Source organism: Mercenaria mercenaria, chromosome 2 (assembly GCF_021730395.1).
Source record: "Mercenaria mercenaria strain notata chromosome 2, MADL_Memer_1, whole genome shotgun sequence".
Taxonomy (NCBI): Eukaryota; Metazoa; Mollusca; class Bivalvia; order Venerida; family Veneridae; genus Mercenaria; species Mercenaria mercenaria.
In genome coordinates, this window is record NC_069362.1 from 68,802,560 (window position 1) to 68,816,668 (window position 14,109).

Consider the following 14,109-nt stretch of genomic DNA (forward strand, 5'->3'; position numbering starts at 1 on the left):
TTTTATACCAACACCGAAAACACGTGTTTCAAAATGGCTGACAGCGACGAAGATGTTTCACAAAAACAAGAAAAACAGGAGAATACTGAAGAATTAGAACAAGAAACTGCTACGTTTAAATCTTTAGGAGTTGTAGATGTCTTATGTGAAGCATGTGAAGGTCTTAAATGGAAGACACCTTCAAAAATCCAGCGAGAAGCCATACCTGTAGCTCTGGCTGGGAAAGATGTCATAGGCTTGGCAGAAACTGGGTCAGGGAAAACGGGCGCTTTTGCGCTACCTATACTTCAGACTTTGCTAGATAACCCGCAGAGATTGTTTGCACTTGTACTAACACCAACAAGAGAACTTGCCTTCCAAATATCAGAACAGTTTGAAGCTATTGGATCAACAATAGGTTAGTTTGGAAACAAGCATTTGGTTAGAAAATTAGTGTCCCTAAGGATTAGTCTAAATAATGAGACCTCGGGTAGACCGATTTTACATTTTGATATTTTACGTTGTCTACCTAGAGGTCTCAACCAGAAACAATCAAAACTGTGGTGGAAACTGGTCGATTGAAATTACGATTTATCAGTAGTCACGATTTTTCTTTAGCCCTAACAGCTTACTTGTTGTTTTAAATCATAAACAGTAAATAAAAAACATAAGAACAGGACATATTTATCAAGAATTTCTGTTGTAAAAAATATGTATGTAGTTATACTGCTTGAGCCCCCTTTCGTATTAACGCACGTGCGCTTCTGTGCAGAAAAAAGTTAAAAGAACGGAAAAAAGTCAAAAGGAAGTAGTCAAGATAAACTGTATAACAATAGTAAATCAGGATAAAAAGGGTATCACTAATAGTATTGGAATATTAACACATTCTGAAATTTCAGATCAGCTGATTAACGGTAGGGTGGCAAAGCTGATTTCATAGGGTACGGTGTATGAAAGAAAAACTTAAAAACTTAATGTTTTATGATCTCTAAGGGTTTTTCATATGCGTGTTCGTCTCAAGCTGTACTAGATACGAGGGACTGGATAGCTACTAACAGAACGTTTTGTAAAATGAAAAGTTAGACAACCTTCTTCGTTCGATGTTGCCAACTGAGATCATTTAACATGATTGGTTACACTATCATAATATTTAATATTGACCATTTACCCACCGTGGATATAATATAAACCTCTACGTTTCAGTCGCTTCATGTAATGGCGTAGGGTCGGAGCGTGACCAATGAAAGCTTCGTGTAGTAATGTGATTTACCAGTGATCGGCATTTTGCATATGTATACACTCGTTAAACCTTGGCATGTAACTGCATTAGTTTTGATTTTACTCAAGAAATCTCATTAATTATACATATTGAAAGAAAATTCAGGTTTCTATGTATGTATTTTCATTTTTTATTTCGTTCATTATTATAAATAATTCCCCCAACGGATTCCTTGGGTGTATTTACGCAAAGAGAGGACGTGCTATACTCTGAAGCGGTAGAGTCAAAAAAATTACGATATTCAACTCTCGAGTACAATTATTTGGACTACCTAAGGATCTGATACTAGATTAGGGGTACAGATTAGTACCACTAGACAAGACTTAATGATTGTCTAGGAGTAAAGTTCGTTCAATCTTTACGGGGCAAATTTAGTCAGCAAAAAAAATATTACACATTAGAATCAGGTAAATTACCTATCGAGGGATAAACAAAAATAGTGATGCACTGCATGTCTACCCAAGTAGGCTACCTGGGCTGGATTATACCTCCATGAGTTTGGACGTATTTCTCATATGTGTAAGGTGTATGACAGTAAAGTACCAAATACCACGTTCGATTTAAATGCTTCAACTTTAAAATACTCTGAATTTGCCAATGATTTTTTTTTTTTTGGAAAAAAAGACAAGGTAGACCTGACACCATTTTTTCAACAAACGTAAGTGGATTGAGCCCGGCTTAGCAATGAAAACGACAAAATCAGCAAAGACAGGTAAAAAGAGCTAGATTTCCGGCGTTTATCACTGCCAACTGAGCTCAATTCACTCCTTTGTTGAAAAAAATGCGTCAGATCTGCCTTCTTTTATAATCATTGGCAATATTAGAATACTTAAAAAGATTTCAATCAAACTTATGTTATTTGGTGACACATAGTGAACAATTCAGAAATAAAAATCTGTCAGATATGGTCTGACGGTGTGGCATTCTTCCCCGCAGGTACAGGTCTGTGATTAAACCTACAATATTAAATTACAGCATACCAAGTTTACTGAATATGAGATTAGCATTCTTATAAAAAATATCAAAGATATATTTATTTCGTTCTTGTTACCGAAAGGATACAACTGAAACAGGTAATTACTATAGGAGATGTTTCTCGTTTAATTTTATTGCAATGAGATATCAATAAAGTTATTCACATAGTCATGAAAATATTATACTAAAACGGTACAATTGCAATATTATTTTTAAAAGCAAGAAGAGACCCTGCTAATACCTGGATCTGCTCTGGAATTACTAAACTACATAAAAACAATAAAACAATGCATCTACTGGAGCAAAGACGTGTGTTATTTTCAAAGGTAATATATTGTATTGTTGAAGCTTTTGTTATAATTATATTGATATTGCTTGTTATCAAAATGACATACTTAATTGACACAGAACAGAACAGGAGAACTCCATTTAACTGACTAACATTATGAAGTACTTAAGGGGGAATAAAAACAAACATGTAGACCAAGAAGTGTTAGCTACAACAGCACTTACACACTCCCATTCAGGACTTGAAAAAAATGTCCACAAAAATATTTGAAATTCATATATATTCTCCCCAAACATATTTTAAAATCACCTAGTAATTTCATACCTCTGATTTCATTTTAACCTTAATCCTGCTGGCGGCAAGTGATTTTGCCTTTGCAACCAGTGCAGACCAAGACCTGCCTGCACAGTCTGCAGTGTTTGCTATTCAGTCAGTAAATTTTCAGCTTGAACATTCCTTTGAATAATAAATGGTATTTCCCAAATTGAATGATGGACCAGTCCATTTAAGAAATTTAGCAGGGTAAAGGTTAAAAACTGATTCTTTATATTTCAGGTGTAAAATGCTGTGTAGTTGTTGGAGGGATTGATATGATGAACCAAGCCCTGATGTTGGCCAAGAAACCCCACGTCATCATTGCCACACCCGGTAGACTTGTTGATCACTTAGAAAACACAAAAGGTTTCAACTTGAGGTCCCTCAAGTTCCTTGTGATGGACGAGGCTGACAGGATTCTTAACATGGACTTTGAACAGGAAGTGGACAAAATACTGAAGGTTTGGGTCATAAATATTTGTGTTACTAACATGATTTGATCAGTTTATCAGTCTGTATTTATCACTTTGCCAGACAGTGATGACACTTGGCGCTTGTCATTAATCCACTGTTAAACTAAAAAAAAAATAATGGATCACAAATCATCATAAAAGCTTCAACCTATATTGTATTTAATGATTCAGATATGAATTAAAGACAATCAAGTTGTTACTTAGAATAGAAGAACACAAAAAATACAATTTCTTATTGATATCCCCGAAAAATGAAGTTGTAAGGGGGTGTATACTGGTTTCAAGTTGTCTGTCCATAGATACATCTTGTGCACACCATCTCTTCTCATCCCATTGACACAATTTAATGAAACTTCACACAAGTGATCAGTAACAACATAAGTTGCGCAAGGGGCATGTTAGGTTCTTTCAGAAAAAAATTGCAGTTATGGGACTTTGATTTTTGTTACTATGCTATATACATAGTCTGCATAATTATGCAGTATTGTACGCGTCGAACAACAAAGTTGTAAGAGGAGTAGACTGGTTTCAGGTTGTCTGTCTGTCCGTCTGTCCATAGACACTATCTTGTGCGCACCATCTCTCCCCATCCCCTTGATACAATTTAATGAAACTTCACACAAGTGATCAGTAACAATAGTAGTTGTGCATGGGGTATGTTAGGTTATTTCAGGAAAAAAATGCAGAGTTATGGGACTTTGTTTTTTTGTTACTTGCATACAATTTAATGAAACTTAACACAAGTGATCAGTAGTAACCCTAGGTGTGTATGGTGCATGTTACGTTCTTTCAGAAAAAGAATTCTGCACAGTTATGGGACTTTATGTACTGTGTCAGTGGGTGCTGGGGGTACATTCATCACCTTTAGTGATAGCTCTAGTTTTCTAAGCCAAGGGAATGAATTAAATGTAAAAACTGCTGTATTATAGTTGTCACAGTTGCATTGACTATGACATAAGTAGCTAAAATTCATTAGAAATTTATTGTTACCTCCCTTTGCCTCTTGTAAGATTGGAAATAAAGGTAGTTCTGAGCTAGACGCACTTGCCTTTTAGTTAAGATTGTTGAAATATAATCCCATTATCTATTAAATGATAATTTAAAACTAGAAATTATATCGAAATCAAAAGTAATAATCTGCTTTTTATATATTTTCATGTTAAAGTGTGGGTGGGGCGGGGGTGTAAAAGATAGGGTATGGGCATGATTTTTTTTTGCATTCCATGCCTAACAAAAATTGAATAAAAAACAATGATTTAGTCCAAGTTTTTAATGGCTGAATTATTATTGTTGAATCTATGGAAAATACAGCTGATTTGGGTTTGATGAACAAATGGATTTTGAGTTCTTTTGTCAGTCTGATGCTAAAAAAATATTTGTTTAGAAAGCAGACCAAATATTCAGATCTCAGAATTGCTATTCATTGCCTTCCTTTACTGAAATAAATAATATTGTTACACTGATGTGGTCATATTTTTACTTTTAAAAGTATTATAAAAATATATAGTAAGGTCTTGCCTTTCATTTCTTTTTATGCATTTTCAACTTTGTGTGCTGCTAGATTATGTCACATGTTAACAGTTAAATATATATATGAAAAATAAAATAGATCTGGCATGCATGAAACTACATTTTGCGACCAGCAGTTGATCCAACAAGCTGTCGCATATGTCAGGATCCATGTTGTTCGCTAACAGTTTCTCCAATTCCAATAGGCTTTAAAAGCGAACAGCATGGATCCTGACCAGACTGCGTGGATGAGCAGGCTGGTCTGGATCCATGCTGGTCGCAAACCCACTATGTTGGTTTTTCTCATGGCACGGCTCATTAATAAAGTTCTAGAAAATTGGAATATGCAATGTGAAGGCTACATTTGTAGCTCACCAGAGCACAGTGATCACTCAACATTCATTGTCTTTCTGTCCATTGTTGGTCAGTCCACACTTCCCTTTATATCATCATATGACATCTCCTTTGAAACCTTGTGGTGAAAGATGATGATACTTGGCCTGTATGTTTCTTGTGGGGGTCATCCTCATTCACACAGTATCTCCTCCTATTAGTTTCATTGTGAAATAATTGCACACAAATGGTTCTTCTGTTACCCTCTACTAAGGTAACATTAATTTATTTTTGACTTTTCAAAAATCATGGCCACTAGAGGGTATAGTCTTTTTCAATCATCCGCCACAAGTGGTGGGTGGTTATAGAAGTGGTCTCCATCCATTCATCCATCCGTAACACTTTCATGTCCGCTCAATATCTCCTAAACCCTTTGAAGGATTTTCACATGGGTCAAATGATCACCTCCTCAAGACGATGTGCAGAAATCATGAGTCAGCCATGCCGGCTCAAGGTCAAGGTAACAACTTGGGGTCAAAGGTTTGAGCCTTCCATTTTGTGTCCTCACTGTATCTCCTAAATGCCTTATCTTTTCCTGAAACTTTGGTCAAATGAGCACCTCTTCAAGACAATGTGCATAACTTATGAATCAGCCATGTTGGCTCAAGGTTAAGGTCACAACTCAGGGTCAGAGGTTTGAGCCTTGCATTTTGTGTCCGCTCTGTATCTCCTAATCCCCTTGAAGGATTCATATGAAACCTACAATGTAGGTCAAACGACCACCTCATCAAGACGATGTGCAGAACTCATGAGCCATGCCGGCTCAAGGTCAAGGTCACAACTTAGGATCAAAGGTTTGAGCCTTCCATTTTGTGTCCACTCTATCTCCTAAACCCCTTGAAGGATTTTCATGAAACTTGGGTCAAATGATCACCTCATCAAGACAATGTGCAGAATGCATGGGTCAGCCATGTCAGTTCAAGATCAAGGTCAAATTTTTACCCTTTCACTGTCCATAACAGTGGCGGGGGATTTAGCTGTCTTTCAGACTGCCTTGTTCTCTATATGTATACAGCGGAAACTTCAAAAGTCTTCTTGCATGAAACTGAAGGCCTGATTTTAAATAATTTCACACAAATGGTCCTTTTTTGACCTTCAACCAAGTTTGTTCAAATTAGTCCGATTTGTCAAAAAACATGGCAACCAGGGGATTAGGTCACTTTTGCCTTAGTATGTGTATATAGTGGAAACTTTGTAGATCTTGTTTGAAACTGATGGCCAAACTTTTAAACAATTTCACACAAATGAACCATTTAACATAGAACCTTCAAACAGCATAGGATGATTGAACGTACAGAGTAGATGACCCCGATCGGTTTTGAGGTCACTCAATCAAAGGTCAAGGTCACAGGGGCCATCCGTCCATCACACTCATTTTCAGTCAATAACTTGAGAATCATTTGACCTACAGACTACTTCATAGGGTGATAGGGCTTACAGAGAAGATGACCCCTACTATTTTTGTGGTTACTAGATCAAAGGTCAAGGCCACAGGGGCCTGAACATGGAAAACCGTTTCTGATCAATAACTTCAGAACCACTTGACCCAGAATGTTGAAACTTCATAGGATGATTGGACATGTAGAGTAGATGACTCCTATTATCCGTAAACATGTTTCCACTGTTATGGTGTGTTACACAGGTGAGCGACCTAGGGCCATCTTGGCCCTGTTGTAAATTGTACCTGAATTTATATGCAAAAGACTAATTAATAACGGCATAGTGCATAGCTTTTATAAAATTTGATGAAAATTGACTGATATGTATTAACTGTGACTTGAAATATTTTCAGGTTATACCAAGAGAGAGGAGAACGTATCTATTTTCAGCTACTATGACTAAGAAAGTTGCCAAATTGCAGCGTGCATCATTGAAAGATCCAGTGAAGGTTGAAGTATCTTCCAAATATCAGACAGTAGACAAACTGCAGCAATACTATATCTTCATTCCTGTCAAGTTCAAGGACGTCTATCTCGTGTATATTCTCAATGAATTAGCAGGGAACTCATTCATGGTATTCTGTGCTACTTGTGCTAATACACAAAGAGTGGCCCTAATGTTGAGAAATTTAGGACTTATGGCAATCCCCCTTCATGGACAAATGACCCAAGCCAAAAGACTTGGGGCTTTGACGAAATTTAAAAGTAAATCTCGATCTATTTTGATAGCAACTGATGTGGCTAGTAGAGGGCTGGATATTCCACATGTGGACGTAGTGATCAATCTAGATATACCTACACATTCAAAAGACTACATTCACCGTGTAGGTAGAACGGCAAGAGCTGGACGGGCAGGGAAATCGGTAACATTTGTTACACAGTATGATGTTGAATTATATCAAAGAATTGAGCATCTGATTGGGAAACAGTTGCCTTTGTATAAGACAGAAGAACAAGAGGTAATGTTACTAATGGAACGTGTATCTGAGGCACAGCGACATGCCAAGATGGAAATGACTGAAGGGACAGGAAAGAAGAGAAAACATCGCCCACAGCAACCTGAAGATGACACAGAGGAGTCAACTGGCGTGCGCAAAAAATTGATGAAAAGGAAGAAACATTATTAACAAACTTAACAGCTGTGTTGAATATATCTATCAGAAGGCTATACTCTTTGTTGTAAGATGTCATGCAAAAATAACTAACCTTCAGATATCTTTAAGTTATATTTTGCCTCACCATTTCTAGTTATACAAAAAATAGCAGTATTAGAACTTACTGTTTCAAATTAAAGTTTGAAAAACAGTATATTAAACTCACATGAGCACCAATTACTCATTATGAGCGTTTAGGATTGTTAGATCTCCATCGATTGTCCATGCACAATTTCTTTGAAGAACATCTCGTACTAACCCACCAATTCAGCTTCAGTGTGTAGTCTGGTCAGGATCCATGCTGTTCGCTTTCAAAGCCTATTGGAATTAGAAAAACTGTTAGCAAACAGCATGGACAGGCTACGGATGCGCAGGCTGGTCTGGATCCATACTGGTGGCAAGCGCACTATGTTGGTTTTCTCATGGCGCGGCTCATATATAGTTTTAATGTCGTCTGGATAGTTGGTCCTTTTGTTCAAACACATTATGATTTAGAAAATAATTACTTGGACCACTGTGAAGGCATTTTATTTTCTTAGGTAAAATGGTCACATTTAAAGGCATTTGATGCCATAATGTTTATAATGCGGCTGCCACTGTTTTTTGGGAAGAACAAGAAATATAATACTTGCAAAATCCTATTTACGACAATTTTTTTTCTCTTGTATTTGCCAAAGGCCTGAGTATTGATAAACATAGTAGAAAATATTATATCCATTGTTCTAGATATTCCCTTTATGGCTTTGACTGTATAGTTTCATGTGCAATTTTGAAAGTACTGCATTTCTATAAAGGTAAAAAGGTCTTGTTTATTATAGTGTCACCCCTATTGAAAGGGCCAGCCAATTTGGCTTATGAGACACCTTTATTATGCATATCATTTACCTCCCAACTCCTACCACTATGCCAGACACCAGGCGGATAGAGAAATCGGTAACCATTCATTTAATTAGCTCGCAGCTCACGAACCGGCCATTTCAGAACGAGTCCCATGACAAACATCCCCCGGACAAACGCTCCCCATAGGGCTCGATCCTTCGACCTCCCAATCCCGAGGCGGATGCCTTAACCACTGGGCCACGGTGATCGGTGATCTATAAACAAGCATCTAATGATGCATAACATCTATTTGGACATCAGATTCAGTTTTCAACATGAAATTTAAAGCATTTTGGAACTTTAATAAGGTAATTTTTTTTGTGAATTTATTTATGCCTTAAAGCTTGTCAGTTTTTGAGACAACTGGCTGTAATGTGCATTCATTTAAAACTACCCAAAACTGACCCACTACAATCATACATAATACAGTCAAACTTATATTGTTCAAAGTTAAAGATACCTTTTAGTCTCATATGACACAAGGTCCATAACTCTGGCACCAATGTTTTATAAATTATGCCCCTTTTTATACACCCACAGGGACGTATTGTGTTATACCCCAGGTTTCCGTCCGTCCTTTAGCAATTTCGTGTCCACTCTGTGACTCTTGAACCCCTTGAAGATTTCAAAGAAACTTGACACAAATGTTCACCACACCAAGACGACGTGCAGAGCGCATGTTTTGGATGTCTCACTTCAAGGTCAAGGTCACACTTAGGGGTCAAAGGTCATATCAGTTTGTTTCATGTCCGCCCTGTAACTATTTGAAGGATTTCAAAGAAACTTTGCACAAATGTTAACCACACCGAGACGTTGTGCAGAGCGCATGTTTCGGATGACTCACTTCAAGGTCGAGGTCACATTTAGGGGTCAAAGGTCATATATGACTGCTTTGTGTATATTGATCTGCATTGCAGTGCTCTTGTTTTTATTTGGCAGATCCCTTTTTTGTTCACTTACAATAATTTTTTTTTTTTTTAATTATTTCCCTTTTATGTTACTATAAATAGCTTATTTTAAAACTTTTTTATTATTGGCCGTAGGAAAAACTGAGACCACTTTTCTGTGGTACAACATGGATGGTACCGCTAATTTTTAGGTGTATTTTGACATACCTGTACCTGGTAAGGATTTTTTTGTGGACTTCAGATATTTTTTAGCTCACCTGTCATGTAGTGACAGGGTGAGCTTTTGTGATCGCCTGTCATCCGTTGTCCGTCTGTTCACCATTTTCTTGTGAACACGATAGAGACCACATTTTGTATTTGATTTTAATCAAACTTGCACACTTTTATGGGCATAATATCTCGGTTCCTTTCGAAAACTGGCCAGATCCCATTATAGGTTCCAGAGTTATGGTCCCTTAAAGGGCCAAAATTTGCCATTTTTGGCTTGTGAACATGATAGAGACCACATTTTGCAATCAACTTTAATCAAACTTGCACACAACTTGTATTGGCATGATATCTCAGTACCTTTCGAAAACTGGCGACATCCCTTCATGGGTTCCAGAGTTATGGCCCCTTAAAGGGCCAAAATTTGCTATTTTTGGCTTGTGAACAAAATAGATACCACATTTTGCAATCAACTTTAATCAAACTTGCACGCAACTTGTATAATATCTCGGTTCCTTTCAGAAATTGGCCAGATCCCATCATGGGTTCCAGAGATATGGCCCCTTAAAGGGCCAAAATTTGCTATTTTTGGCTTGTGAACACAATAGAGACAACATTTTGCAATCAACTTTAATCAGATTTGCACACAACTTGTATTGGCATAATATCTCGGTTCCTTTCGAAATTTGCCAGATCCCATCATGAGTTATGGCCCCTTAAAGGGCCAAAATTTGCTATTTTGGCTTTTGCAGCCATATAGAGACTTCATTTGTGGTTTAATTTGATACAAACTTGTAAAATATCTTCAACAACAATAAATCTTGGATTCCGTGATGAATCTTTCAGATCCAGTCATAGGTTCCAGAGTTACAGCCCCTGATTGACCCTTAAAAGAGCAAAAATTTGGTAATTTTTACCTTGTGAACACGATAGAAGTGACATTTTATATTTGATTTTAACCACACTTACTTAATACAATAAGATTTGGGTTCCTTTCGAAAACTGGCTACATTCCATCATGGGTTCTAGAGTTACTGCCCCTGAAAGGGGCAAAAATGTCTATTTTGGCCTTTTCAGCCATTAAGAGGTTTCATTTTTGCTTTCATTTGATACAAACTTTCACAGAATGATAATCTTGATGATCTCTAGGCGTGGATAGAAACTATTTCGGGTCAAAAACTAGGTCATCAGGTCAGATAATAGGAAAAGCTTGTAAACAACTTAGAGGCCCCATTTATGACCCTGTCTTCATGAAACTTAGTCAGAATGTTTATCTTGATGGTTCCTAGGCCAAATTTGAAGCTGGGGCATATGGGGTCAGAAACTAGGTCACCCTGTCAAATCAAAGGAAAAGCATGTTAACACTCTTGTTCATTTGATGTGCATGAAACTTGGTCAGAATGTTTGTCTGCATGAAATATCGTATGAATTTTTATCTTTGTAACCCTTTTAGGCATATATTGCCCTGAATTGGTTTCTGAATTGGTTTGATCCAAACTTAAAATAGTTGTTTGACATCAGTACCACGTCATATGCCATGAGTAACTCTGCTGCTAATTTTTAGCTCGCCAGCAAGGTGAGCTTTTGTGATAGCCCTGTGTCTGTCGTCCGTAGACAACAATTTGACAGTTAACACACTAGAGGTCAAAATTTTGGGCCAATCTTAATGAAACTTGGTCAGAATGTTACCCTTGATAAAATCTTTGACGAGTTTGATATTGGGTCATCTGTGGTCAAAAACTAGGTCACCATGTCCAATCAAAGGAAAAGCTTGTTAACATTTATTACCCTATCTTGGTGAAACTTAATCAGAATGTTAATCTTGATGACCTCTAGGCCAAGTTAGAATCTGGCTCATGTTGAGTTAAGAACTAGGTCACCTGGTCAAAGGAATAGCTTGTTAACACTCTAGAGGCCACATTTATGACCCTATCTTCATGAAATTTGGTCAGAATGTTTATCTTGATTGAATCTGTGTCATGTCGGGTCAAAAACTAGGTCACTAGGCCAGATCAAAGGAAAATCTTGTTAACACTTAAAGACCACATTTTAAGTTTGAAACTTGTCAGAAATTAGTCAGAATGTATGCCGTCATGACCTAGATCAAGTTCGAATTTGAGTCATGTGGGGTAAAAAACTAGGTCACCATGTCGATTAAAGGAAAAGCTTGATAACACTCTAGAGGCCACATCTATGGCTCCATCATCATGAAACTTGGTCAGAATGTTTATCTTGATGATCTTTAGGCCAAGTTTGAATCTAGGTCATGTCAGGTCAAAAACTAGGTCACTAGGCAAGATCAAAGGAAAATCTTGTTAACACTCTAGAGACCACATTTTAAGTTTGAAACTCAAGATAATATGTCAGAATGTTTGTCTTGATGATTTCTTGGTCAAGTTTGAATCTGGGTCATGTGGATTCAAAAACTAGGCCACCCAGTCATATTCAAGGAAAAGCCTGTTAACACTTTAGAGGCCACATTAATGATCCTATCTTAATGAAACTTGGTCTGTTTGTTTATCTTGATGACCTCTAGGCTAAGTTTGAAACTGGGTCATGTGGGATCAAAAACTAGGTCACCTGTTGAAATCAAAGGAAAAGCTTGTTAACACTCTAGGGGCCACATTTTTTATTCAATCTTCATACAACTTGGTTAGAATGTTTGGTATCATTAAGTCTGTATGATTTTGACTCTGGGTCTTGTAGGGTCAAAAACTAGGTCACTTGGTAAAATCAAAGGAAAAGCTTGTTTATACTCTAGGGGCCACTTTTTGCTCCAGTTGTCACGAAACTTTGTCAGAATGTTTGTTTGGCATGAAATCATGGACAGGTTTTAATCTAGGTCATGTGGGGTCAGAAACTAGATCACTAGGTCAAATGAAAGAAAATGCTTGTTTACACTCGAAAGGCCACATTTTTAGGTCCAATCTTAATGAAAATTGGTCAGAATTTGTCTCCATGAAATTCTGTACAGGTTAAATATAAGCTCCGGTTGGGTAAAAAACTAGGTTACCGGTACTAGGCCAAATTGAAGAAAAAACACTAGAGGCCACATTTTTGCTTCAACCTTCATGAAACTTGGTCAGAATGTTTATCTCCTTGAAAACTCAGACGAGTTTGAAACTGGGTCATGTGATGTCAAAAACTGGGTCACTAGGTCAAACATGTTTGTTGTGGTGTGTTACTCTGGTGAGCGGCCTAGGGCCATCATGGCTGTCTTGTTGATGAAATATTTCCCCTTTTTAACTCACCTGAGCAATGGTTGTCCGTCGTCCATCCTTCATCGCCTGTCAACATTTTCCTTTTAACAACATCTCCTAAACCACCAGGTAAATTTTGATGAAACTTCACAGGGATGTTCCTTGGATGGTCTTCTTCAAAAAGCTGTTCAAAGAATTGAATTCCATACAGAACTCTGGTTACCATGGCATCTGAAAGGAAAAACTTTAAAAATCTTCATGGCCAAAACCACAGGGCCTAGGGCTTTGATATTTGGTATGTAGCATCATCTAGTGGTCCTCTATGAAGATTGTTCAAATTATCCCCCTATGGTCAAATATGGCCCTGTCCTGGGGGTCTATTGGTTTATATAGGGAAAAACTTTGCTAATCTTCTTGTCCAAAACCACTGGGCCTTTGATATTTGGTATGTAGCATCATTTCAACATTATCCCCTTAGGGTCACATGATTTATATAGACTTATTTAGGGAAAACTTTGAAAATCTTTTTGTACAAAACCACATGGCCCAGGACTTTGATATTTGGGATGTAGCATAATGCTACATTGTGAAGTAGTCTTTAACCAAGATTGTTTAAATTATCCCCTTAGTTTTAAACTTGCCTTGCCCTGTGGGGGGTACATGGTTTAAATAGACATTTTTAGGAAAAAAACCTTTAAAAAAATTCTTGTCATAAGCCATAAGGCTCAGAGCTTAGATATTTAGTATGTGGCATGCTCTAGTGGTTCTCTACCAAGATTATTCAAATCATGACCCTGGGGTCAATATATGCCTTGCCCTTGGGGTCTCTTGTTTTACATTGACTTGTATAGGAAAAATTGGTAAAAAATTTGGATAAAGTCAAATATCTCTGTTACTATCAAAGCTTTTGACTTGAAACTTAAAACAGATATTAACTATCAAAGTCTACACCAGGAGAAGCAATCCCCATAATTGGGATTAGAATTTTGACAGAGTCATGCCCCATTTTAACTTAGAATATTTTGGTTAAAGTTTTATCAAGTTTTTACTGGCAAAGCTCTAATTCAGAGCCAAGCACTGAGAAAAGTTGAGCACTCTGTCTTACGGAAA

At 37.3% G+C, this 14,109-nt stretch overlaps 1 protein-coding gene across 1 annotated transcript; it reads left to right on the plus strand.

Annotated features, from left to right (window-relative positions):
- Window positions 1-6: 6 nt before the first annotated feature.
- On the plus strand, window positions 7-7,957 carry LOC123564207 (probable ATP-dependent RNA helicase DDX47). Its single transcript, XM_045357585.2, has 3 exons — window positions 7-397; window positions 3,078-3,298; window positions 7,005-7,957. Exons 1-3 carry the CDS (start codon window positions 34-36, stop codon window positions 7,776-7,778), a joined length of 1,359 nt encoding a protein of 452 aa, XP_045213520.2. The 5' UTR covers window positions 7-33; the 3' UTR covers window positions 7,779-7,957.
- Window positions 7,958-14,109: the final 6,152 nt, after the last annotated feature.

Coding starts and splice junctions, on each gene's coding strand:
- LOC123564207 (XM_045357585.2), top strand. CDS start 34: ATGGCTGACAGCGACGAAGATGTTTCACAAAAACAAGAAAAACAGGAG. Junction 398..3,077: donor AGCTATTGGATCAACAATAG/GTTAGTTTGGAA, acceptor TTTATATTTCAG/GTGTAAAATGCTGTGTAGTT. Junction 3,299..7,004: donor AAGTGGACAAAATACTGAAG/GTTTGGGTCATA, acceptor AAATATTTTCAG/GTTATACCAAGAGAGAGGAG.